This window comes from Antechinus flavipes, chromosome 1 (assembly GCF_016432865.1).
Source record: "Antechinus flavipes isolate AdamAnt ecotype Samford, QLD, Australia chromosome 1, AdamAnt_v2, whole genome shotgun sequence".
In the NCBI taxonomy this organism is placed as follows: Eukaryota; Metazoa; Chordata; class Mammalia; order Dasyuromorphia; family Dasyuridae; genus Antechinus; species Antechinus flavipes.
The window spans coordinates 80,551,828-80,578,707 of NC_067398.1; the positions used below are offsets into that span (position 1 = coordinate 80,551,828).

The 26,880-nt window shown below is 42.8% G+C and overlaps 1 protein-coding gene across 1 annotated transcript in view; it reads right to left on the minus strand.

The window, feature by feature from the left end:
* Positions 1-26,880, minus strand: part of DNAH1 (dynein axonemal heavy chain 1) — a 148,268-nt gene that overhangs the window by 91,504 nt on the left and 29,884 nt on the right. Inside the window, exons 12-21 of the mRNA XM_051985319.1 lie at positions 23,693-23,843; positions 22,671-22,864; positions 19,760-19,985; positions 16,124-16,243; positions 12,539-12,621; positions 12,119-12,260; positions 11,095-11,250; positions 6,914-7,112; positions 6,440-6,693; positions 5,809-6,021 (exon numbers count right to left, since the gene is read on the minus strand). Coding sequence (XP_051841279.1) covers positions 5,809-6,021; positions 6,440-6,693; positions 6,914-7,112; positions 11,095-11,250; positions 12,119-12,260; positions 12,539-12,621; positions 16,124-16,243; positions 19,760-19,985; positions 22,671-22,864; positions 23,693-23,843 — 1,738 coding nt within the window. The remainder of the gene's footprint in view (positions 1-5,808; positions 6,022-6,439; positions 6,694-6,913; positions 7,113-11,094; positions 11,251-12,118; positions 12,261-12,538; positions 12,622-16,123; positions 16,244-19,759; positions 19,986-22,670; positions 22,865-23,692; positions 23,844-26,880) is intronic.

Consider the following 26,880-nt stretch of genomic DNA (forward strand, 5'->3'; position numbering starts at 1 on the left):
AGGGGATGTGGGAAAACAGGGACACTAATACATTGTTGGTGGAATTGTGATCACATCCAGCCATTCTGGAAAGCAATTTGGAACTATGCTCAAAAAGTTATCAAACTGTGCATACCCTTTGATCCAGCAGTGTTTCTACTGGGCTTGTACCCCAAAGAGATACTAAAGAAGGGAAAGGGACCTGTATGTGCCAAAATGTTTGTAGCAGCCCTGTTTGTAGTGGCTAGAAGCTGGAAAATGAATGGATGCCCATCAATTGGAGAATGGCTGGGTAAATTGTGGTATATGAATGTTATGGAATATTATTGTTCTGTAAGGAATGACCAGCAGGATGAATACAGAGAGGACTGGCAAGACTTACATGAACTGATGCTAAGTGAAATGAGCAGAACCAGGAGATCATTATATACCTCAACAATGATATTGTATGAGGATGTGTTCTGATGGAAGTGGATCTCTTCGATAAAGAGACCTAACTCAGTTTCAATTGATCAAGGATGGACAGAAGCAGCTACACCCAAAGAAAGAACACTGGGAAATGAATATAAACTGCTTGCATTTTTGTTTTTCTTCCCGGGTTATTTATACCTTCTGAATCCAATTCTCCCTGTGCAACAAGAGAACTGTTGGATTCTGCACACATATATTGTATCTAGGATATACTGTAACTTACTTAACATGTACAGGACTGCTTGCCATCTAGGGGAGGGGGCAGAGGGAGGGAGGGGAAAAATCAGAACAGAAGTGAGTGCAAGGGATAATGCTGTAAAAATTACCCTGGCATGGGTTCTATCAATAAAAACTTATTTAAAAAAAAGAAAAGAAAAAAAGAAATGATGCTTGTAAATCATCACCATTAAATGGAGATTTCTAAGATGATGAAGAAGTGAAGAATCATAAGAGAGCCTATTGTTTCAAAGGTTCCATAAAAAGTATCAAAAGAAGAACAAAAAGAAGTAAAACCACCAAAATCTCTTGAAATGAAATTGTTCATGAGAGAGAAAATACTCATAGAAATAAACAAATAAAAGTTTTGGTACTCTGAAAATATAGAATCAAAGCCAAAACACCAGAGAAAAATGTCCTGAAAAAACCCCAAACTAGACTTTTTTACAAACAAAACAAAACAATAAGCATGTTGAAGAAATTAAAGTAGGAATGAAATCAGCAAAATCCACAAAGTGAATTTTAAAAAAGGAATTTCCTAAAAAATTTCAAGACAAAATAATGTTGAAGAAATCTGGCAGTTAAGAAATACCTGTGAAGGATATAAATTTTAAAAAAATATACATTTAATGAAAAGCAGAATTATTCTAAAAGGGAACACAATGGTAGAAACAACAGAAAAAATGAATACAAATATTACATAATAGTCAACAAATTTTTAAAGTATATAGAAAAAAATGATCAATCTGGAGTACAATTCAGGGAGAAAAAATACAATAATTATGATATTTTTCAAAAATTATGAAGTCTAAAAAATAATCTTACCACTTAACATTTTTTGTTTTTCAGCATTTCTAGTAAATTTCCTTATTAATTTACTAGAAATATTAAAAAAACAAAAAGTATATACCAAATCAATAGAATCCACAGGATATCAATAAGATAGACTCCCTAATTTAATTCCCTCAGATTCATAATTGGCAAGCTTTAAAAGTATAATAGGAAGCTGATGATTTTATAAGTAGTCAAGAAGAAATATAATGTATACAAAAATAGCAAGATTGTATGATGATCAATTACAACAGACTCGGTACTTCTCAGCAATGTAGTGATCCAAAACAATTCCAACAGATTTAGGATGGAAAATGTCATTCTCATCCAGAGGGAAGACTATGGAAACTGAATGCAGATCAAAGCATAGTATTTTTACCTCTTTTTTATTTGCTATTTCTTTTTCGTGTTTTGTTCTGATTTTTCTTTCACAACATAACAAATATGGAAATATGTTTAAAATGATTTCACATATATAACCTATTGCTATCTTGGGAAGGGAAAAGTTAAGAGGGAAGAGGGAGAAAAAAAAATTAGAACTGAAAATCTTACAAAAACAAATGTTGAAAGTTATCTTTAGATGTTAATTGGAAAAATAAAAAATCTTGAGAAAAAAAATCCCAAATAGTATTTAATTAAATGTTTATTTTAAATATAGAATTAGAAAAGCACTAAATGAGACTTTACCACCAATCCCAAAAGAATATAATAAATCAGACTCAGAGGCACATTTATATCCTCAAACAATGTTAACATTTCTGAATGAATACTAACAAGAAAAAAAGAGGAAAATTATTAAATGTAATTTGCAGTTAAGGAAATTAGAAAATAATAATTAAAAAAAATTATCTCATTTGACCTGGATGTCTCTAGTATGGTAGATGGGGGGAAAGGAAGCTGAGATGCTCTAGCTGGGAACAGCTATGCTGCTCTAGATCTCTACTATACTTTGTTAAGTGAGATTCTATGTTAGTAAAGCACACAGTAATCTATATGAGACACTATAGACACTAGACCTTATATGTGAGTGAGTAATCTTCTGGAGTTACATTAAATTGAGAAAAAAGATGAAAAAATTTCATGGGGATGGGGGCCAAGTCATGAGAGATTTCTGAATTTTTATTAATATATCTAGACAGAGCCCTTAACTGAAGCACAAGAAGGAAAAGTTGAGCACTATCGGTCTGAAGCATGTACCTGCTGCATAGGTACACAAGCATTTTAGCATTGTGCAGCTAGTTCCTACTAATGAAGTGAAATTAAGATGAGAGTTAGTGTCCTCTAGTGGATTACCCAGGTGTGGCTACTCAAGTAGTTATTGGAGAAAACTTCTTAGTGCCAAGAAAAAAAATCAAGAACTTTTGTAGCTGTAAGCATACCCCCACAGGAGTATGTATGGATGGATATGTGTGTATGTGCATATTTATATTATGTGTACAGACTTACATATAAACACAAACACATATCTATTGATCAATTCTACTTAATTTTGATTTGCTATGTTCTATTTTCCAGAATTTTATTTAATACTTTTGCATCATTATTAATGATGTTGACCTATAGTTATAGTTCTTTTTTTGACTTATCCTTGGTATATTTGAATTCAGAATATAAGTCAGACTCAAAATGAACAAAACTCAGAAGAAAGAATTAAAACAGGCCATTAAAAAACTTTCACATAAAAAGGCACCAGGACCAGATGAATTCAAGTAAAGGTTATTAAGCATTAAACGAACAAGTAATCCCTAAACTATAGAAACTATTTTCAAAGACAGATAGCGTACTTTCGAATTCATTTAATGAAGCAAATATGGTTCTGATTCAATATCATTAATAATGATACAAAAATATTAAATAAAATACTGAGAAGGAGAATATAACAGTAGAGCGAAATTATTTATCAAGTTGAATCTAAACCAAAAATGCAAGAAAGATTTAACATTATGAACCTAGCAAAATAATTCACATCAATAAAAACAATTATGTAATGTTATTTTGTCATATATCAATAAATATAAAAAGGCCTTTATAGTACATATCACTCATCATATTAACAATTGTTTAATGGAATAGAAGGATTTTTATTAACATGATAATAAGTATTAATTTGAGACTAAGAGTTAGAATTATATAATAGAGAAATGTTAGAGGTTTTTCTACTAAGAACGGAGGTAAAGGCAAGATTTCTAAATTCACTATTACACAGTAAATTGTATATTTCCAAATGGTTAAACTTTTTTTTTTGTTTCATAAAAATAAGGGGAAAAGTTACAATTATGAAGAGGGAGAAATTATTAGCTATTCAAAAAACAGAAGCTAAAAGAAAATAGGAGAATCTGACAGTGGAAAGAATGGGTTTAAGCCCCATCTCTGATGCTTACTGTTTATAACTTTGAGCAAATCCCTATTTTCATTTGTAAGATTATAGTCTTTAAATCTATAATCCTAATATCCTATGATACAAAATGAAGCATTCATTCCTGTCAGAGACTGTTCATCAGAGGTGGTACCTGGATGAAAGTCTTCCTGGATTTGAGACTAGCTCTTTAGCAATTAGGCAACATCACCTTCATATGCTAATGATTGCTAATATTAAAATTTGAAGTGCTATTATTATTATCTGGGATTGAAAACCACTCTAATTGAAGTACATTGAAGAAGGAAGGAAGGAAGGAAGGAAGGAAGGAAGGAAGGAAGGAAGGAAGGGAGGAAGGAGGGAGGGAGAAGGAAGGAAGGAAGGAAGGAAGGAAGGGAGGGAGGGAGGAAGGAAGGAAGGAAGGGAGGGAGGAGGGAGGGAGGGAGGGAGGAAGGAAGGAAGGAAGGAAGGAAGGAAGGAAGGAAGGAAGGAAGGAAGGAAGGAAGGAAGGAAGGAAGGAAGGAAGGAAGGAAGGAAGGAAGGAAAGAAGGAAGGAAGGAAGGAAGGAAGGAAGGAGGAAGGAAGGAGGGAGGGAGGGAGGAAAGAAGGAAGGAAGGAAGGAAGGAAGGGAGGGAGGGAGGAAGGAAGGAAGGAAGGGAGGGAGGGGGGAGGGAGGGAGGAAGGAAGGAAGGAAGGAAGGAAGGAAGGAAGGAAGGAAGGAAGGAAGGAAGGAAGGAAGGAAGGAAGGAAGGAAGGAAGGAAGGAAGGAAGGAAAGAAGGAAGGAAGGAAGGAAGGAAGGAAGGAAGGAAGGAAGGGAGGAGGGAGGAAAGAAGGAAGGAAGGGAGGGAGGAAGGAAGGAAGGGAGGGAGGGAGGAAGGAAGGGAGGAAAGAAGGAGGGAGGGAGGGAAGAAGGAAGGAAAGAAGGGAGGAAGGGAGGGAGGAAGGAAGGAAGGAGGGAAGGAAGAAAGGAAGGAAGGAAGGGAGGGAGGGAGGGAAGGAGAGAGGGAGAAAGGGAGAGAGGGAGAAAGGGAGGGAAGGAGGAAGGCAGGAAGGGAGAGAGGGAGGGAGAGAGGAAGGAAGGAAGGGAGGGAGGAAGGAAGGAGGGAGGGAGGAAAGAAGGAAGGGAGGGAGAGAAGAAGGAAGGAAGGGAGGGAGGGAAGGAGGGAGGGAGGGAGGAAGGAAGGAAGGGAGGGAGGAGGGAGGGAAGGAGGGAAGAAGGAAGGGAGGAGGAGGGAGGAGGAAGGAGGGAGGGAGGAGGAGGGAGGAAGGAGGAGGGAGGGAGGGAAGGAGGGAAGAAGGAGGGAGGGAGGAAGGGAGGAGGGAGGGAGGGAGGGAGGGAGGGAGGGAAGGAGGGAGGGAGGGAGGGAGGGAAGGAGGGAAGGAAGGAGGGAGGGAGGGAGGGAGGGAGGGAGGGAGGGAAGGAGGAGGGAAGGAGGGAGGAGGGAGGGAGGGAGGGAGGGAAGGAGGGAGGGAAGGAGAGAGGGAGGGAGGAAGGGAGGGAGGGAGGGAGGAAGGAGGGAGGGAAGGAGGGAGAGAGGAAGGAAGGAAGGGAGGAAGGGAGGAAAGAAAGAGGAAGGGAGGGAGGAAGGGAGGGAGGGAAGGAGGGAAGAAGGAAGGAAGGAAGGAAGAAAGGAAGGAAGGGAGGGAGGGAAAGAAGAAGCTAGGGGGAAGAAAACAATTCTTTATACAGCACCTATTGTTTGCCAAGCACTTTATTAATATTATCTCCTTCAGATGCTATTATTATCCTCATTTTACAATAAAGAAAATGGAGGCTGGCAGCTATCAAGTTATTACCTCACATGGCTATTTACGAGCCTGAGGATGAATTTGGACTCGGGTCCATGATGGCTACAGGCCTCCTCTATGCACTCTACACCTAGATGATAAAAAGAAGAGAAGGAGGTGGGAGGAGGGGGTTTCTACTGGAAGAAGAGATGGGGGTCAACATTACCTGGGTTAGTCTCAGCTTGGTTTCCCAGGTGTTGATTCTTTGCTCAAATGGTTTCTTGTAGGGTGAGAAAGACATGCTCTGGGTCATGACTATGTGGTCATCGAGGAGCTGAGAAGCCTCGTCCGGGCTCTTCAGGATAAATGTCTCGGTCTCCTTGTAGGGCAGCACGTTAAACAGAACAGACACCCATTCCTTCTCCATCTTATCCAGTGCCTGCAAGTGGAAAGGCATTGGCTGAGTGGGAGCTATTAGGAGGAGAGCACAGACCTCATGGCACGTGGAGTCCCTTTACCCCACCCACAAGGTCCTCTGAGGGTGCCTTCGGGCAAAGCTGCCCGGTTTCTAGGGAAGGGTTCCCGCTCAAGGAAAGGAGCCTTTAAACGTTGTCAGAGGCCGAACTGTCTCCTCCAAGCCCCAGCCTTCCCAGAGGATCCCCCGCTTCTGAACCTTCTCCCAGCCCCTCAGCTACAAAACAGACACTTCTCGCAGCTGGCAGGGACCTCCCAGGTGAGCTCGTCTAAGGCGCTGCCCGGGCTGGGCTCCCCTGCCCACTGTTTGAGTGCTCGGGGAGGATCAGGCCTTCCCCACACAGCCTGGTCACCACTGGCTGGCCCACGGCCGCGCTCCGCACCTGCTCAATGGCGTACTCCTTGCCCGCCACCTCGGCGACTTTGCCAATGGCCTCAATGTGATCTTGTAGATTCATTTCTAGACATTTAGCGAAGGTGAGGTTGGCCTTGGGCTTGATGTTCATGTTGATATCCTCCGACAGCATCTCCCAGTGCCGGTTCCGCATGCCGGGGTTCCGTAGGCCCTGGATCAGCGGGATGTAGGGCTTGAAATCCTCGATTCGGCCCCGAATGTCTACGGCTACTTCCTGGCAGGCTGAAGAGAGAAATGAGAGCAGGGGAGGCTGGGAGGAAGGGCTAGGCCCGGGGGCGATCGTCCCGCTCCCCACGCTGCTGCCCACTGCGGGACTTGCCCGCTCCTGCACCTACGCCACGCGGGCCACCTTTGGCCCCCTCTCCCCCACCGCCCTCCCTCGGGTATCTAAAGCCCGAGCTCGTGTGCCCCCGTCTCTCCCCAAGGCTGACCGGAGCCTTACCTGGGACATCTCTGAACTGCTTCACGCACTTGTGCATGGTCTTGAAGGCCTCAATCACGTTCTTCTCCAGCTGCTCAGCGTCGATGGATGACAGAGGGTCGTTCATCCAGCTTTCTGAAGAACGTAACCAGTCAGAAGCCGTGGTCCACAGGTCGTAGTAAGGCTGGAAATCCTTGATCATCTTGTAAAGTTTTTCATACTGTGCAGGAGAGATGACAATGCCCTCTCAGGGCCCATCCTCACTCTGACCACCGCCATGGGCCCTTCTGTAGAGAAGGCCCGGATAGAGCTCCGGGAGCTCCCACTGCTTCCAGCCAGGGACCTCTGTCACTTTCCCTCACTGTTTCCGTCCCTCGGCCATAAGGTGCACACACTGCCCCACTCGACCCTCCCTTGTTGTCAGCAGCCCGCCACAGGAAGCCCCGGGACCACATGACCTGTCTGGGGAATGGGAGCAAGTAACTGGAGCATCCGTCACTCTTACGTAGGCCAGCGTCTCCCAAAGCCTCCTGCTAGGAGCAGGAAGCTGCAGTCACATCATCCCTTCCCAATTCTAACCCTTTTTTCTCTCTCTGCAGCCTGAGACACTGATCACTCTCATCTTTCGGATATGGACCCTGCTCTGCCCTGGTTCTTCTCCCTGCTGGATGGCTCGGTCCCCCCACGCCATGTCTGCTCGCCACAAGTGACTCCTAAGGCTCTACTCTGGGCCTTTTCTTCCCCCTCTATACTATTTGGAGGGTCATCTCATCAGTGCCCAAGGCTGCATCTCTACCTGCAGATAATTCTTTTTTTTTTTAACTTAAAAGTTAATCCTTTATTTAGTGTCCATTTCTGCTTTTTGTCCACTGTTGTGCCATATATCCTTTTTTTTTTTAAATAACTTTTTATTGATAGAACCCATGCCAGGGTAATTTTTTACAACATTATCCCTTGCACTTGTTTCTGTTCCAATTTTTCCCCTCCCTCCCTCCACCCCCTCCCCCAGATGGCAAGCAGTCCTTTATATGTTGAATGGGTTACAGTATATCCTAGATACAATATATGTGTGCAGAACCAAACAGTTCTCTTGTTGCACAGGGAGAATTGAATTCAGAAGGTAGAAATAACCCGGGAAGAAAAACAAAAATGCAAACAGTTTGTATTCATTTCCCAGTGTTCTTTCTTTGGGTGTAGCTGCTTCTGTCCATCCTTGATCAATTGAAACTGAATTAGCTCATTTTCAGAGGATGAAATTGAAACTATTACCACCCATATGAAAGAGTGTTCCAAATCATTATTGATCAGAGAAATGCAAATTAAGACAACTCTGAGATACCACTACACACCTGTCAGATTGGCTAAGATGACAGGAAAAAATAATGATGAATGTTGGAGGGGATGCGGGAAAACTGGGACACTGATGCATTGTTGGTGGAGTTGTGAACGAATCCAACCATTCTGGAGAGCAATCTGGAATTATGCCCAAAAAATTATCAAATTGTGCATACCCTTTGATCCAGCAGTGTTTCTATTGGGCTTATATCCCAAAGAAATACTAAAGAAATGTTTGTAGCAGCCCTGTTTGTAGTGGCTAGAAACTGGAAAATGAATGGATGCCCATCTATTGGAGAATGGCTGGGTAAATTGTGGTATATGAATATTATGGAATATTATTGTTCTGTAAGAAATGACCAGCAGGATGAATACAGAGAGGACTGGCGAGACTTACATGAACTGATGCTAAGTGAAATGAGCAGAACCAGGAGATCATTATACACTTCGACAACAATATTGTATGAGGACATATTTTGATGGAAGTGGATTTCTTTGACAAAGAGACCTAACTGAGTTTCAATTGATAAATGACGGACAGAAGCAGCTACACCTAAAGAAAGAACACTGGGAAACGAATGTGAACTATCTGCATTTTTGTTTTTCTTCCCGGGTTATTTATACCTTCTGAATCCAATTCTCCCTGTGCAACACGAGAACTGTTCGGTTCTGCAAACATATATTGTATCTAGGATATACTGCAACATATCCAACATATAAAGGACTGCTTGCCATCTAGGGGAGGGGGTGGAGGGAGGGAGGGAAAAAAAATCGGAACAGAAACGAGTGTCAATATAAAGTAATTATTAAATAAAAATTAAAAAAAAAAAAAGAAACTGAATTAGCTCTCTTTATCAAAGAGATCCACTTCCATCAGAATATATCCTCATACAGTATCATTGTTGAGGTATATAATGATCTCCTGGTTCTGCTCATTTCACTCAGCATCAGTTCATGTAAGTCTCGCCAGTCCTCTCTGTATTCATCCTGCTGGTCATTCCTTACCGAACAATAATATTCCATAACGTTCATATACCACAATTTACTCAACCATTCTCCAATTGATGGGCATCCATTCATTTTCCAGCTTCTGGCCACTACAAACAGGGCTGCCACAAACATTTTGGCACATACAGGTCCCTTTCCTTTCTTTAGTATCTCCTTGGGGTATAAGCCCAGTAGAAACACTACCTGCAGATAATTCTGAGACCAATTTGTCCTGTCCCAGCTTCTCTCCTGATCTCCCCTCTTGCATCTCCAAGAACCTATAAAACATCTTGACTTAAGCTTAACAAGTCCAAAACCGGCTCCTCCATTCTTCCACCTTACAGTCAAGGGCCCCACAACCTTCCCGGGAGGCTCTCAGGCCCCACAACTGGCCCACTCTCGACTGTGTCCTTATTCTCTCCCATATCCAATGCTCACCAGAGCCCCAGGATTCTGCTTCCCTCTCCCTGCCTCCTTCAATCCTCTGGCACTGTTAAAACCCTGGTGTGGCTCCTTGTTCAGTCACAACTGGACTATGGCAATAGCACAGAGGCTCACCTCCTGAAGTCTCTCCCCACTCAGGTTCATTCTTTGCTCAGCTATCAAACTGATCTAAACTGATCCAAAGCATAGTTCTGACCCTTTTCAACAAATGGTTCTCTATCACCTAAGTTCCAGCCTCTACAAGAAGCCTTTCCTAATCCTCCATCTTTGTGCTTTCTTTTTGACACTCTCCCATTTGATCCTTTCTCCATCTTATTCATATACAGTTGTTCACATACTGCCTCCCCTATTAGACTATGCGCCCCTTGAAAGCAGGATCTGTTTTTCCCCCTTCCTCTGTATCCACAGTACCTGGCACATAGTAGGTACTTCATAACCATTTGTTGACTTGACTGGTTGTTTCTCCCACCCCACAGTGTCTCCCACTTCTGTGTCTTTATTTTAGCTGTCTCCCATTCCTGAAATGTAACTCTGCCTCTTAGACCCCTAATTCCCTTCAAAACTCTGCTCAGCCAACTTTTACATGAAATCTTTTCTAATTCCCCTATTAACTTGTACTAATTTTATATATGCTTAATTATGTACCTATTGTCCATCCCATAGGATGAAAGTTTCTTGAGGACAAGAACGATCTCATCTTTGTCTTTGAATTTCGCACAGCACATACCATAGAGCCTGTTGTAAATAGCAGTTTAATACCTGTTTAATGCTGATTAACTGATTGTTTCACTCCCATAGTCCCCCATGTCTACAAATAACAAAGGAAGTTACATTCTCATACCTTTTCTTTGTGGACAAACTCAGTCATTTTAACTAAAAGCATTATTTCAATTTTTAAATTTTTATAACATTTTATACTATGTAACATTAAATCTACAAATCAGATAATATTTTAATTTTTGATATATTGGCATATCTAGTCTTAAAACACAAACTGTCCCACTAATGAAATCATTCTGCATTCCATTAAAGAGTATTTGTGATTTTATCTATATGATCTTGATGGTGCCTTAGCAGATTGGGTCCCAGATATACACACCCCAAGGAATTCAAAAATAGATTTTATATAAACTGCTGCAAAATGAAACAAGCAGAACTGGAAGAAGAATATATACAAAAATTATGACAACATAAATGGAAAGAACAAAAAGAAAAAGAAAAAATGAAACTCTCCATTAATTGATAAGCCATTTTTATGGCAAAAATATAGCACAGAGTTCAGGATGTTTCATAAAGCAGTCAGGAGAAAATATTATCGTGAACCCATCCCTCCAACCTCAATCAAAGAAAATGTACATTCACTAAAGCGCATCTTGCAGGAAGAAGGGGAGAAAGAGATGAGCAGCAGGAAGGAAAGGCTTAGTTGTATCACCTACATTTGTGATGGGCATCCCAAAAATCCGCTCTCGATTATTATAGAGCATGGCCATCTGCTGGCATTCCTTCAGCTGCTTCTTGACCCTCCTTACTTCATTGGCTATTTCATGGGCACGTGCAATTTCCGTGTAAATGGAAAATCCAGCTACCACCAACTAAGGGGAGGAAGGACACCAATGGTAAGTAGAGTTTACTAGGCCACAGAAGGTCACAGAATTTCAAAGTTGCAATGGCCCATCTAGTCCAATCCACACCCAAAAAGGAATTCTCACTACAATATACCCAACAAATAGACATATTGCCTTTATCTATGGACTTGTTGCTTTCAGGGTAGCCCATTCTATTTGGGAAAAATCTGTCAGAAAGTTTTTCCTTGAATCTATTCTAGAATCTTATTCTCTTCAACTTCCCCCCATTTCTCCTAATTCTATTTCTTAACAAGTCAATCCCTCTTCCACATGAAAATCTTTAAAGTACTTGAGGCTGTTTCTCATGTTAGTCTAAAGCTTGTCTTCTTCTCCAAGCTAAACACCATGAGTTCTTTCAAGTGATCCAGACTCAGCTTTTTGGTAACCCTCCTTGGGTTGATCAAAATCCTTTCCCAAATCTCAGCTCCTCAAGCAGGGCCATTAACTTTCTGTCTGTGGGCATGTCCCAGCAGTGGGAATGATCCATAGGCTGGTGAGCCTGAGAGTCTGTTAGTACGCCATTCCCAGAAACTGAAGCCCTCCCCTCCGCCCCCATTTGCTGGGGGAACAGGTGGCCAATGTCCTCACGCTTTGATGGAAGGAGTGGCTATCTCTCTCTCTGTGTGACAGTATGTACTCAAGTCAAATACTCAAGTGCTCAAGGTGCATGGATAACCCATCCCCAATTATAGGGAACCTCTTCTCTACTCCAAAGTATTCTGAACACATTGGTGCTACTTGAATGGAGCCAGCCATTGCCACTGGGTGGTTGTAGAAATGTCAGGGTTAGAGAGGGGTCCTGGAGGACAGGATGTCTGCAGTCCCAGAGGAGCACCTGAAGACCATCCAGCTTCTCCCAAAAGTTGTTCTGATCCATAAGCTGAATTTTGTGGAACTTCTCTTCTTCCTCCATGTGCATTTCCCGAATTGTCTCAATTTGTCCAAGGATCTTGTGGGGCCAGCCACTTGCTGCCCATCTGAAAGCAAGGAAAATGGAAATTCATCCTTCAGGGGACCTAAAGGAAAAGGCAATGGAGGCAGGGGAAAGAGCCCTGCATTTGGAGCCAAAAGTGGATCTCGGTTTACATCGCAGCCTTGCTGCTGCTGAGCAGTGGGACCTTGGTCAAAGTCATTATTTAATGTCTTTGGGACTCTGGAGTAGGAGGAAGAGAGGGACCTAAAGAATGCAAGGTGGCTTCCATCACTAAAAACTAAGAATCTACACTAAGGGGAAAGGCTCTAAGCTCTCACTTACTTGTCATTGAAATCCTCTGTAGGAAGATTGTAAAGGAAGTCATCCATGACCTGGTAATCATCCATGACTTTCACTATCCTTTCCTGCAAAGACAGACAAGAACATGGCTCCATCAGCTTAAGCCATTCTTAAAACCAAAATCACGCAGATTTAAGACATGGCTGTGGACGGCAGCTCCCCAGAGAAGGTTTTGCCCTGTCCACAGCCTGGATAACCTCGTCCAGAGTCAGAAATGTAGAAGGCTTGTCTCAAGCGCAGGAAGGAGGGGATCGTGTTTGCAGAGGGTGGCCAGAGGAACCTATTGGTTTAACAGACTAAAAGTTGGCAGGATGGTCAGTGTTTCCCAGAACAAATGAATAAGCCTAATGCCCTGAAGTATATCTTGGGGAAGAATGCAATTGTGGAGATGACATCAGGAACACAGGTTTATTCTTCCTATTCTATAGGAATGGAAAAGGGGCTGCTAAGATAGCAAGTGAGTGTCAGACTCAGAACTTTTAGTCCAAGCCACCCAATTATTGGTCTCAGTAGAGACACAACTGTGTCACTAATGCAGTGCTATGAGTAATTTTCAGACAATGGGGTAAGGCAGAAAGAACCCTACATCTGGGAGGATGGAGACTTTTCATGAAAACTCAGGGCCACTTTTAACAGGTCCCTGTCTTTCTGGGGAAACATATTTAAAATATCTTTTTTAATTTCTCTAGAATATGAAGAAATAACACTTTTTTCCAAAGCTTTTTCCACATAAATGAAGAAAACCTTTTAAAAAGGTGGATGGGGAAAAAAGGTGGTCAGGACAAAAGGAAAAAAGGGAATCTCATTAAATGAATTTATTGAAGTGAAAACTAAGGAACTAAAACTGTTGTTTGTCTTTCTTCTTGTAAGAGAACCATGGTATCAGGGAGATAATGCTATGACATAGCAAGTGAATGGATCGAAGTGAGGTGGGACTGGGCAAAGTCACCTGACTCACTTTCTCCTCCAGAACCATCTGGATCCAGTGGTCAGATATAGATCAAGACGACTGGAGACGGCCCTAGATGCTGTAAGGTAAGGGGTGTTGACATAGCAAAACATTCCATCCTCCATTTCTGTCATTATTAAGAAATATCTTTCACTTCTCCATCCCCTGTCTTCAAGGGACCTGTGTTGTTTATGGGCATTAAAATTCAAAATATCTTTGAGGAAAAGGAAGGAAATCAACATTTATAAAATACCTACTATATAGTAGGCACTAGTAGTAAATGTTTTACAATATTATCTCATTTCCTCATAACTCTATTAACCATACATCCCAGTCACTATAATGTCCATATTGTTTATAATATCCATTCCTGCAAGAAACTTAACAAAGAATACCTTTGATCTAGATAGGAATATTGTTTTTCCCCACCTGTAAATTGACCCATATGACTTATCTTAATGGCAATTCTCTTTAGGGACTGGTCTGGGATCTACCCTATGGGAATTAACTTCTTTCATTCAAAGAGACAACCAAACTACCTACCATTCAATTTGAATTCTCTAAACAAATCTGTGAAGGACTCTCATTGATTCCTCCTGAAGAGAAGAATGGTCCAGGAGGACAGAGATAGAGATATGATCGCTCAGTTTGGGAGTGTTAACACAGGTTGTTTTTTAAGATATCTTTCTTTTGTTTATTCAAGATTCCTATCAATATTACCTAAATTGGCTCGGAAAAAAGAGTCATGTTAGAAGGCAGGGACATTTGCAACATTGAATAACTTTCTCAAGCTCTAATTTTAAATTAAATGAGATTGTTTTCAGCAGACTGATGCCAAAATGCAAAGTGCATAATTAGAATTTTTCTTTGACACTTCTCTGAGCCTCAGTTTACAAGTCCCTTCCCTTCTCTGAGGATATATAAATTATATATATATATATATATGTATATGTAAAATTATATATTTAGATCCATAGGTTCTGTGGATTTAAAATTCTGTATTCTATTATTCAAAAACTATAGCATTCTGTGATGCTATAGAAGTAGTCACTGATATCCTAAAAAGCAAGGAATGGGTAGCAGGCTAAAGCCAAAATCTTCCCATGTAATCAAGAGCTAGCTCACAAGAGGGTGCTTTGAGCAAAAGGATGACCCTCCAGGCAGCGGCTGGGCCAAATAGGAGAGAAGATTTACTGACTATTTCTCAGCACACAATGCTATGTGACATGGGAGGTCCCACAAGAAGAAGTGCGGGTCTAGAGAAGAGAGCCTTGGGTTCAAGCCCCAGCTATGGGTCCTTGATTGCTCTTCACCCGTGAAACCTGGACAGTCTTCCATGCCGGGAAACTGTATGCTTCCATCTGAATTGTCTCAGGAAGATTCTCTGTGGAGCGCAACCACAGAGAGCACTGCCCCATCGAGCTGGCCACGCTGTTCGATGCCAATGTACACTTGCCAAAAAGTGTTCTCCACCTTGGAGAACTCCCACATGGTGAAGGCTCACACCGTGGTCAGAGCTTGTACATGCTCTCAAGGTCTCTCAAACTTTAGAACTGACTCTCTGACACAGGAATCACTGGCCCAGGTCCGCCCAGCACGGCATGCCCTCATCAGAGAAAGTGCCCTCATTCAGAACCGAATCAGCCCAGAACCCACGCAAGATAGGCAGAGTCAGAGAGTCCAGCCCAGAGGTTCTGGGGGCTACTGGGCTCCAGCCTGTGGCAGAACACTCCGAGCTCATGTTAGTCTGATCAGCCTCAGTGGGACACGCTGACTTGACTCTGACCAAGTCATGTCATTTGAGCGTCTCTGAGAATAAAGGACAATGTGACCTTAGACAAATTACTGTTTGAGACGATTTTCCTCACATCTAAAATGGAGAACACAGCCACATGCATCAACCACTCTGCTGAAGTCTAGGAGGAAAGCACTCTGTGTAAAACCCAATAGAAATGGGGGGAGCGCTTAAATTACGATGAAAACACACATTCTCCCAAGTAGGGTCAGAGGCAGCTCTGGCTGGCCCACCCCCAGATCTCCTGCGTGAAGACCGCTCCCTGAAGATCCATAGTCGTCATAAGGAGGATGCATTTGGGGATGGGAAGGGAAGACACTACAACTTGTCTTTAGTCCCCTTCCTGCTCCAGGGATGTGTCTCTAGGATCCCCAGCACACCCAAGGCATGAGTGTTTGATACAGGCAGCTCATTCCATTTCTTGGGACTTAAGACATTGTTCACATTCCCAGCCAAGTCTGAGTTATGGAGCTGAAACTTTGCAGGCAGAATAAGTTCAGAACAACCAAGAGGTGACTCTTGGCCAAGTTTCCATTTTCTTTTTTCTTTTCTTTTCTTTTCTTTTCTTTTTTTTTTTTTTTAAATTTGCTAGGCAATTGGGTCAAGTGACTTGCCCAGAGTCACACAACTAGTAAGTGTCTGAGGCTGGATTTGAACTCGGGTCCTTCTGACTTGAGGGTCAGTACTCTATCCACTGCACCATTTAGCTGCCCCTTAAGTTTCCATTTTCAAAGATGCATCCATAACTGTGTCCATTCCCATGCGCACGCAGCCCCTCTGATATCCCAGTATACTCCTGCCGACTCGGGGATTGGGTCAGTACCTCCAGTCCCACCAGCATTTCAGGGATGCCCTTCATCCATTCTCGGAGCTCTGCCAACTCTTCAATGCTGTTAGGCTTCTCATAAATCTTCCGGCTAATGAACCGGAACTCTTCACAAATCTGCAGGAGGAAAAAGCCAAGTCAGATCTCAGACTTACTGCTGCTATTTTATCCAGATGCTAGTCCCCAGTCAGAGAGCTATCTTTCCCTCCTCCATACTTTTTTCCAGGGGACTTCTTCCCAGCTTCTGGGTCATAGGACTTCCCTTCTTCCTTTTTGAGCAAAATAAGTAAATTACTTTAATTCTTTCAAGGGCTCTGGGCTTTCTATGATCATGGCCTTTGACCACTAGCCTTCCTTCTATGCTCCCTGAACAATTTAACTTCATCTCTGGGAATTGATGCAAAGTAATAAGGGATCTGTGAATTCCCATAAATAGTCAATTAGGAAAGTATGAAGGATTATATCATCAAGATACCTAGGGAAGGATGTGATCTTTCCTTCCTTGGGGCTTTAACCATAGTCTTCAGTAGATTCTACTGAATCTAGCCTAGCCCTACGACCCAGTATCATTGGATACTACTATGTAGTAGATGAAAATTTGTTTTTAGGAGAATGAGTGAATGCCTATTGGTCTATACCATTTTAAGTAGAGACCTTCCTGTGGTTGGGAATCCTAACTCTGGTTCAGCCATTAACTTGCTAGGTGAAATTGAGTAAGTAAGCCCCTTTTCCATTTGAGCCTGTTTTTTTATTTGTAAAATGGAAGATGTGTTTGGGGGGGACAGCAGTTAAATAGGTTGGTTCCAAAATCCCCCCCAGATTTGAAATACAATGTTCTGTGCTCTACAGGTCTTTTCAACTTTGACATTTTAGGATTCTATAATTCTATTCAGTATCCCTGCAACCTCAGGAAAATATGAGGAAAGAACATATTAAGGGGATCTCTGTCCAAGTTTATTGAAGAACATGGATTAGAGTATAAATACCATAGCACAGATATGAATAAGTTACAATCTCCATCGATGGAATGAATATTAACGAGAGTGTTTGGGCAGGTTTCAGGTTTTTATGCCCAAACCTGCCCAAACACTTTTGAAGAAAATACTCTGGAATATCTCCAGTGACACAGGGGCTCCCATCCCTGTTCTGTGTTACTCCAGAAACAATTCTGCAAGATAAAGAATACTAAAGACAATATAAACTAAAGACAAATATAAAACAAGAGAGATGCCACAAGACTAGAAAGGGACAAGTATTCTAAAAAAATTTAAAGAAAGTGGACTCTATAATCCATTACAGGGATAGACAGTGAACAGCTAGAAAAAATGTTCTGAGAAAATAGACATTTAGCTGGAGCTCCCTCTTTTCCCCGATCTATGTCACAACCCCTAAAATATACCCCATTCTCTCTTCAAGTCCAATCTCTGATGAAGAAATGGCCCTTCTTTCCAGGGTCAACTCCTCTACATGTATCCCTTATCCCACTCCTTCTTTTCCTCCCATCTCCAACAGACAGCCCCATAGTCACATCCCTACATCATCCTCATCATCTGTTTATTTACATAGCACTTTGAGGTCTTTAAAACATTACCTTAGGAGATAGGTACTATTATGATCCTCATTTTTTTTCCAATCATTTTTCCAAATACACGTAAAGATGTTTTTCAACATTTATTTTTGTTAAGATTGTGTTCTAGATTTTTTTCCTTTCTTCCCTTACCTTCCCCCTCCCAAAGATAGAAATCTATTATGGGTTAAATGTGTGCGATTTGTCTAAACACATCTCCCTATCTGTCATGTTGTGCGAGAAAAATCAAACCAAAAGGGAAAAAAACATAAGAAGGAAAACAAACAACAACAACAAGATGAAAATACTGTTATGCTTTGATCCACATTCAGTCTCTGGGATGCAGATGGCATTTTCCATCCCACGTCTATTGGAATTGCCTCGAATCACTGCATGGTTGAGAAGAGCCAAATCCACCAGTTATGATCCTCATGTTAAAGATGAGCAAACTAAGAGTTTGCATGAGGTTCCCAAGGTCCCACAGCACCTAAGTGTCTGAGGCTGGATTTGAACGCACTTCTTCCTGTCTGAATGAATAGTTGCTCCATGGTAACCCCAAAAAGAAGGGAGGAGGGCCTCCAAAACATGGAGCAAGTCCCCTGTGGCAAACTGGGCTCCAGGTAATCAAAGAAGGTTCTGACACTACGTGTCCTGGCTGCCATTCTCTCTCTCTCATATCTCCTATTTCTCTCCACCTCCTGGTTCCTTTACTGCTACCTTCAAACACCCTGATCTCTCCTATCTTTAAAAAACCCAGACACCTCACTCTATCCTTCAAGCTGTTCTCTGATCTCTCCTCTAGGAGCAGCTATCCACACTCACCATCTGCACGTTCTCTCCTTTCTCAGTTCTCTGCCGTCTGGCTTCTGACCCCATCACTCAAACAGAACTGACTAAAACAGACTAAAAGCCCTTTGGTCTTTGTATTCCCTACATCCTAGCCTAGAAAACGTTTATTGACTGCAGTCACGATGAGTCGAGGGTAGGGTGGGGCAGTCAGCAGTGCTCATGCTCCCCCAAGCTGCGTTCCAGAGGCCCCACATCCCGGACAAGGAGGCCGCCAGCCACCCTCTCTCCTAGTCAGAACCCACTTGGAGAACGGCCTTCAGTTGGAGGGAAGGCACCTAACAAAACGCATGCGAGCTAGAGGGCACGCAGAACAAAGCTCCCAGGACCGGGACAACTCCAGGCACTCCTGATCCATCAGCAAACACACAAATTGGCTATTTCCTGCTGCGCAGTTTTGCCAGATATTGGGAATACAAACAGGAGGGAAAGAACCCATCCCTCCAAAAGCTTACGTTCTGATGGAGGACACCCACAGAGCAGACGGAACATACATCAAAGACAAGGAAGCTTGGGGCAAGGGGGACACTGCATCGAGGGCTTGGAGGAGACCAGGACATCTGGCAGGAGCAATGGAGGAAGGAGCACACGAGGGACAGCATGTGGGGACTGTCCAGAGGGAGGACCAGGGAGGGGCCGGCTGGGATGGAAGGTGAAACAAGCGGGGCAGAGATCCATCACAGGCCTGGGAAGCAGCCCAGGGCCAAGGTGTGAACTCTCAGTGTCCAACAACAGAGTCTCTATTTGCCCCTAGAGCCAACAGGAAGCCCCTGGAGGAAGTTCCCTGAACAGAGGAATAACAGGGTTGAGGGAGCAAATTGCAGCTGCTGAGCCTGAAGATGAGGAGACGCAGGGCCCGGGAGAGTTGTCTGCAAGGATACGAGCTCAGAATTTGGCTCAGGCTGCTTGGGACCCAGTGAGCAAAATGAGATCCACCCCAAAGTGAAACTGGCTTCCGGGGAGGTAGCAGCTCCCCTCACTACAGGCTGTCGGCTAACACTGGGGAGGGAGCGAGAGGGATACCTTTGCTCAGGCCTGGGGGAGCTAAGAGACCCAGAGTCAGAAGACAGCGGATCACCATTCTAGAGCTGTCTCATCAAAGACACCATGTTCCTACAACTCTCTATCTTAACAAGCAATGGACCAAGAGCCCCTAATATAAAGAAAAGATGAGAAATAAGACGAAGGAAATGGAGGGAGGGAGCTCGTTTTAAACTCACACTGTCCACTTCTCGGTGCAGGTTCTTTGCCAGGATATCCAACATGGAGTTGGCCAGGGATCTGCGTTTCTTGGAGAGGCTCTGCTTTGTATTTTCCACATTGACAAAAAAGGGGCCGATGATGATGTTACTGGGCAAAGAGCTATCCAGGATATCCTTTTCCTGAAGGTGGTTCATCACCACTTCCCTCACTTCAGCAGCCGAAGGACACACTTTTTCATATTCCCTGGACACATGGAACATCATAGTCATTCATTTACTCATTCTATAAATGCTCAATAAACACCTACTCTATTCAGAGCACAGCGCTGGGCAAATTTAGCCATGACTCTATCTCTAAAATTGTGAGCTTACAGGAAGGCAGCAGGGTCAAAATGTTAACACATATAATTATAATAGACAAGATTACAGGAGGAGCGTATTCAACAATTGAAAAAACAGTGCTACTAAAACGAATGAAACAAATTTAGAACTAGAAGGGATCCCCAGAGATCATTTCTTGAAGTGACTGACTAGCGTTTAAAAGTATTAGGAAACAGCAAAGTTATCTGAGGCTTTGGATATGACAGACATTTGATAAATGCTTGTTGTATACATGTTAGATGATCCAAGGTCCTGTAACTCCAAACCCAGTTTTCTTTCCCTTACAGCATGTCACCTCCATGTCCAAGATGGGGTCTTTGATCTGGGAGATGGGGCTTCCTATAGGCTTCTGGGTGAGGGTCTAAATTAGAAGGAGAAGCAGAGCATACTCCATTGCTAGAGGCTGGGCAGGAGTCATTGGGAAGGGGAATTGAAGCTGGAGAGGGAACTTTGTTTCCCAGGGGTACCAGGACAACTCTACTGACATCAAACCAAAAAACCTGTTTCCTACTCTCTGTTCTACCTGCACCAGCCTTCACTCAACATGCTCAAAAGGTATCACAGCTTCCCAGTGGATCGGAGAAGAGCAGAGTTTCCTTTACCCTTTCTAGAGTGTCCTGGAAAGCCCTCTGGCTGCCTTTCCGATCTCCACCCCCATTTTATACATACCCCCTCCCCTTTCTCCTTAGCCCCCTTTCTAGGACAGAGATCTGTACGTGATACACCTAAGAGGTTTCTGCCCCGTCCCCATCACTGTCAAGTACTGGTGTCAAGGGGACAAGGACTAGCTCCTCACATTCTTCTATAAGTTGGGTAAGGGTGACAAGTTCATCCCCTTAAGCTTGTCTTCGATTACTGTCGTGCAAAGGGAGTCCTAGGGCCTGGCCACGTAGCCCAGCTCGCCACTTACTGCCTCAGTCAGTAAATCACCTCATCTCAGTTTCCTGTCCAAAGGGCAACCAAACTGTGACACTTTTGCTCTAGCAATACCACTGCTGTATCCCAAAGAGATCACAAGAAAGGGGAAAAGATCCGCATGTACAAACATGTTTATGGCAACTCTTTTTGTGCTGGCAAAGAACTGGACGTAGAGAAGATGTCCATCAATTGGGGAATGGATGAACAAGTTGTGGTCCATATTGTGATGGAGTTCTATGTGCTATAAGAAATAATGTACAGGGGGGATTTCAGCAAACCTGGAAAATACAAACTGATGCTGAGTGAAATGAGCAGAACCAGGAGAGCACAGCACACAGTAATAGCAATATCGTATGATTCTCAACTATGACTGACTCAGCTCTTCTCAGCAATGCAATGATCCAAGACAATTCCAAAAGACTCATGATGGAAAATGCTATTCATATCCAGAGAAAGAACTATGATATCTGAATGCAAATCAAAGCATACTATTTTCACTTTTATTGGGAGAGAGGGAGGTTGCACTTTTTCTCTTTTTTTCTGTTTCTTCTTTTCCAATGTGACTAATAGGCAAATATGTTTACAAGATTACACATTTATAACTTATTACACATACATAACTTACATCAGATTGCTTGCCATCTTGGGAAGGAGGAAGAGGAAGAAGGGAGAGAGAAAAAGTTTAGAACTCAACATTCCATTAAAAAAAGAATGTTGAAGACTACCTTTACTTTATAATTGGAAAAAATACAAAACTCTTTTTTAAAAAATTCAAGGACTTGAACTCTAGGTATGTTTTTAGCCCTAAATTCTATTATCTTGTGGGTGCTTACATAACTAGAGGAAGATTTCTAGAGTGCTAAATAAATCCTTTGTTGAGGACTTGAAGAAAAACATGGACAGGAGTTATCTGGGATGGAGCTGCTTGTTTTCCCTGGCTTCCTTCAAGTCCCAGCTAAAAGTTCATCCTCTCCAGGAAGCCTTTCTTGATCCTTAATTCTAGTACCTTCCCTCTGTTAATAGTTCTATGTATCCTATACAGAGTTTGCACATATTTGTTTGCTAATCCTTTCCCCCATTAAATTATAAACTCCTTAAGAGCAGGGATTATTTTTGCTTCTTTTAGTATCCCCAATACTTAGCACAGCACCTGACCCATACTTAGTGTTTATTGCCTGGCTGGCTAGTGAGAATGCTCAGGTAAGGTTCTACAGAAGAACAGGTGGGGCAGGCACTGCATGCCAGAAGCGAATCTTAAATGGAAGCAGAGGAAGCTGCGTCCTCCCAAGACCTGGAAGGAATTTTCATCTCCACAAGCGCTACTCTACAAAATGTCATAGGCCATGGCAAAGGGGTTAGCCCCACCCACCTGGGAATCAATGGTGGCAGGACCCCAACGCCAAACAAACATCAGCACCCGGGTACCCCTTGGTGCTTATCATCAGCGCCATGAACTTCAGATAGCAAGAGGAGGGGCCATTCAAGTCTAGCAGCCTTCCATGGCAGGCGCCGAGCGGCCCCCGTGCGATTTGGAGGCCCTAGCTTCCAGACCGTTCCATAGCAGGCCCACTGTTGCAAAGACCCCTGGAACCCGACGCCCGGCATCCTCAGGCACTAAAATGCTACCTACTTGAGGAAGGTGGGGATGTCTTTGTTGTTCAGATCCAAATGCTTAGCGAACTCTTTAGAGTAGGCGGACAGGGGTATCATGGCCTTCTCTATGGCGGTGGAGAGAGACTTGCGCAGGTCCTCCACCAGCGGCTCATGCAGCCCCACCGATTCCAGTAAAGGGATGCCGCTGACAAAAATATCTTCCATCACAAACTGTGGGACAGCGACAGACAGACAGAGGCAGTGAGAGAAGGGGAAGGGGAGAAGGAAAGGGGAGAACATTCCTGCAAAGGAGGGAGGACAAGCCCCGGCCCCCAAACAGCAGTCACCCCAACCTCAGAAGCATGTAGTCCCTCCCTCCCCTGGACCACCCCAGGCTTGGTCTGCCCTCGTAGGTCATCCCAGGGCTGAAACCGCCACCGATGGAGAAACAGGAACCTGGAAGAGCTTCACGACCGGTACTCCCTCTAACACACATCCTTATTCAGGGCCGTGAACACAGAGAGAAAGAAAAGCCAGTTGAGGCACTGACCCCCAGATGACAGCATCAGACGATGAGTGGCTGGAGGAGCCCCTAAGGGACACTCGGTCACCATGCCCCTCGGCCTCCTTCCAAACTCTCTGAAGCTCCCAGGGTCAGTCCCTGTTGTCTCAGCAGAGAGTCTCAGCTCTGACTTTACTGAGAGTTATACTGGCCACCAGGCGCTCCCTCGCCTGCCTTGTTCCATCCACGCATAGCCCAGAATCACACATCTTCATCCATCCTCTCCCCTCGTCTTTGCTCCTTGCCAGGAAGACCTGCTCCACTTGTGATCTCTACCCTAACTCCTCTGCCATCATACTCACTCTAACCTTCAATCCTCTGCACAAACTGGCTTCTTCCCCACCATCTTTAGCTAATCTTAGGGCTTAATGAGAGGTCAACAGGGCCATTCTCTGTCCCTTCAGAGTTCACAGCTGAACCCTGGAACGCATACACATGTCAACACACACATGCAAACTGCATTTCCTCTGGCCTCAGGCCAGCTACCAACAACGTACCTTCTCTAGCTGAGGTACAGAGTGGGTTGCCAGAATGCCCTTGTCAAACAGAGTCATCAAAGATGCCATAAAATTCTCTAAAGGGGTGCTGTAGTGTGACCCACTGCTGTCCAGAACCAGATCCATTATGAAAAGGGGATTCTTTCGGGGCCTAAAAAAAATAATAAAAACAACAGAAATGAATATTTAAAATATGTATACAAATATATAATAAATATATATAAGTATATTTATAAAAACAACAGAAATCCATATTAAATTATGTATGCAGGCATAAAAATAAATAAATACATGCATAAATGTGTTTATAGATATTATAAATTACATTTATAATATATTTATATTATCATTCTTAAAATGGCAATATATATACATGTATATCTAAATATAAAATACAAATATATTTAAATTATATATAGGTATGATGGCATATATATGTATGTATTTATAGTATAAGTTATTATTTGAAATTAAAACATTGTTACTATAGAATGCTATATAAAGCATGTGTAATGTATTTAATCTCATTTGATCCTTATGATACTATAATCATAATTTTATAAAAGAGGAAACTGAGGCAAACAGAGATGAAGTGACCTGCCCAGGGTCATATAGCTTAGTAAGTATCTGAGACCAGATTTGAATTCCCGAATCCAAGTCTAATGATGATGATTTTGAGTAACTGCCCAAAAATTTCCCAGGGATGTGGAAGAATTATGGGCTCTACAGCAAGTCCTGAAGATTGTCAAGATGGAGAAAGAATCCCTTTCCTTAAAATTCTTTTCTCTCACTTACATGAACTGAGGCTGAATGAAATGAGTAGGACCAAGAGATCATTATACACAACAACAACAATACTATATGATGATCAATTCTGATGGACCTGGCCCTCTTCAACAATGAGATGAACCAAATCAGTTTCAATAAAGCAGCAATGAATAGAAACCGTTTCATCCAGGAAAAGAATTCTGGGAGATGACTACGAACTACTACATAGAATTCCCAATCCCTCTATTTTTGTCCACCTGCATTTTTTATTTCCTTCACAGGCTAATTGTACACTATTTCAAAGTCCAACTCTTTTTGTACAGCAAAATAACTGTTTGGACATGTATACATATATTGTATTTAACTTATACTCTAACATATTTAACATATATTGGTCAACCTGCCATCTGAGGGAAGGGGTCGGGGGGAAGAGGGGAAAAATTGGAACAAAAGGTTTTGCAATTGTCAATGCTGAAAAATTACCCATGCATATATCTTGTAAATAAAAAGCTATAATAATAATAAAATATATGTATTAAAATTTTTTTTAAATTATTTTCTCTCTTAACCAGTCCATTTTCTTTTCTTTTTTTTTTAAATTTTTATTTAATAATTACTTTATATTGACACTCGTTTCTGTTCCGATTTTTTTTTCCCTCCCTCCCTCCATCCCCTCCCCTAGATGGCAAGCAGTCCTTTATATGTTGGATATGTTGCAGTATATCCTAGATATAATATATGTTTGCAGAACCAAACAGTTCTCTTGTTGCATAGGGAGAATTGGATTCAGAAGGTATAAATAACCCAGGAAGAAAAACAAAAATGCAGATAGTTCACATTCGTTTCCCAGTGTTCTTTCTTTGGGTGTAGCTGCTTTTGTCCGTCATTTATCAATTGAAACTCAGGTCTCTTTGTCAAAGAAATCCACTTCCATCAAAATATGTCCTCATACAATATTGTTGTCGAAGTGTATAATGATCTCCTGGTTCTGCTCATTTCACTTAGCATCAGTTCATGTAAGTCTCGCCAGTCCTCTCTGTATTCATCCTGCTTAACCTGCTTAACATTTTCAACTATCAACTGGACATTTAGAACCACATGTTTCATAATCATCTCTCACACAGCATGTGTAAAACTAAACCTCCTAAACCTTCCCCCACCACTCCAAACTTCTGTAAGTGTCCTGGATCCTGACAGTCAGCCAGGCTCACAAACTAGCTGTCATTCTCTACTCCTTTCTACGGCATCCCCGTCTCCCATCTGTTGCCAGGTGCTGTCCTCTTTTTTCACCTTTGTGACATCCTTTGCAGGTGGCCCCTTCCACTCATCCCCTCAACAGTCTATAACTCTATAAGCACTGCACTCCCACCTTTCACCTAGACTTTTGCAGCAGCCTGAGTGGTCTCAAGTCTCTCCCTAATACAATTCATCCAAAATAAATTCCTCTGTTTGACCTTTAAAGTCTTTCATCACATTGGCCCTTTCCTCCTCCCCTCCATATACTCTGCTATTCAGTAACAATGGCCTCCCCCTTTCCTATTCCTTGCCCACGACACTCCAGCTGCTAGTCCTCCTTAATCTCAGTGCTCTTCCCTCTGAGACTCTCCTAATAGATTCCATGTCTCTCTAGTTTGTAGCTGTAAGTTAATTTTCATTGGATTGTGAGTTCCTGTTTGTCGCCTTTTCTTGTGAGCTCCCCAGAGCTCACCAAACCTAGCATCTAGGAGGCTCTTAATAAAGCGAGCTGACCTGGCTTGGGCACATAAAACGTCAGTGGGTCCTACCAGCTCTGCTAAGTCATCGTCCACAGGGGCCTATAAAGTGCATGTATTTCAAGTGTCATGGGTTTGTGTGGCAACGATCCTGTTCTCCCAGAATGGTTGTTGATGTTTGGTTCCCCCTTTTCTAGAAGCATGCGTCCTCTTCGATGATTCAGACACTAAGCATAATCCCACTCTCAGAGCCTGCATCTCTCATGGGCAAGTTAATGCCAGCTTTATTTCTCTGCTCCAAGCCACTGAAAGCTAGCTGATTACAGACCTCTGAGCTACAGCAGATGGCCTGTGGGCCTGTGCCCATCACCCTACACCCAGGATCACCAAATGGCCTCAGGCTTCCTGTGACAGCCTCCTGTGAAGTGGCAAGGCGGCTCCGTAAATAGATTGCTGAGCCTGGAAGCGAGGGGACCTCAGACATTTACTAGCTGTGTGATCCTGGGCAAGTCACTTAACCTGTCTGCCTTAATCCCCAAAGAAGGAAATGCTATTCCAGCAATAATGGAACCTCCGACTTTCCCTCCCCAGGCCAGGACTTGTTCTTCAGCTTTATGGAATCACAAGAGAACATTTCATCACCCACTAACCTAGGAGGTTATATAACAATTTGGAGTTAGATGGCTGCAGAGGCAGCAAACAAGAGCA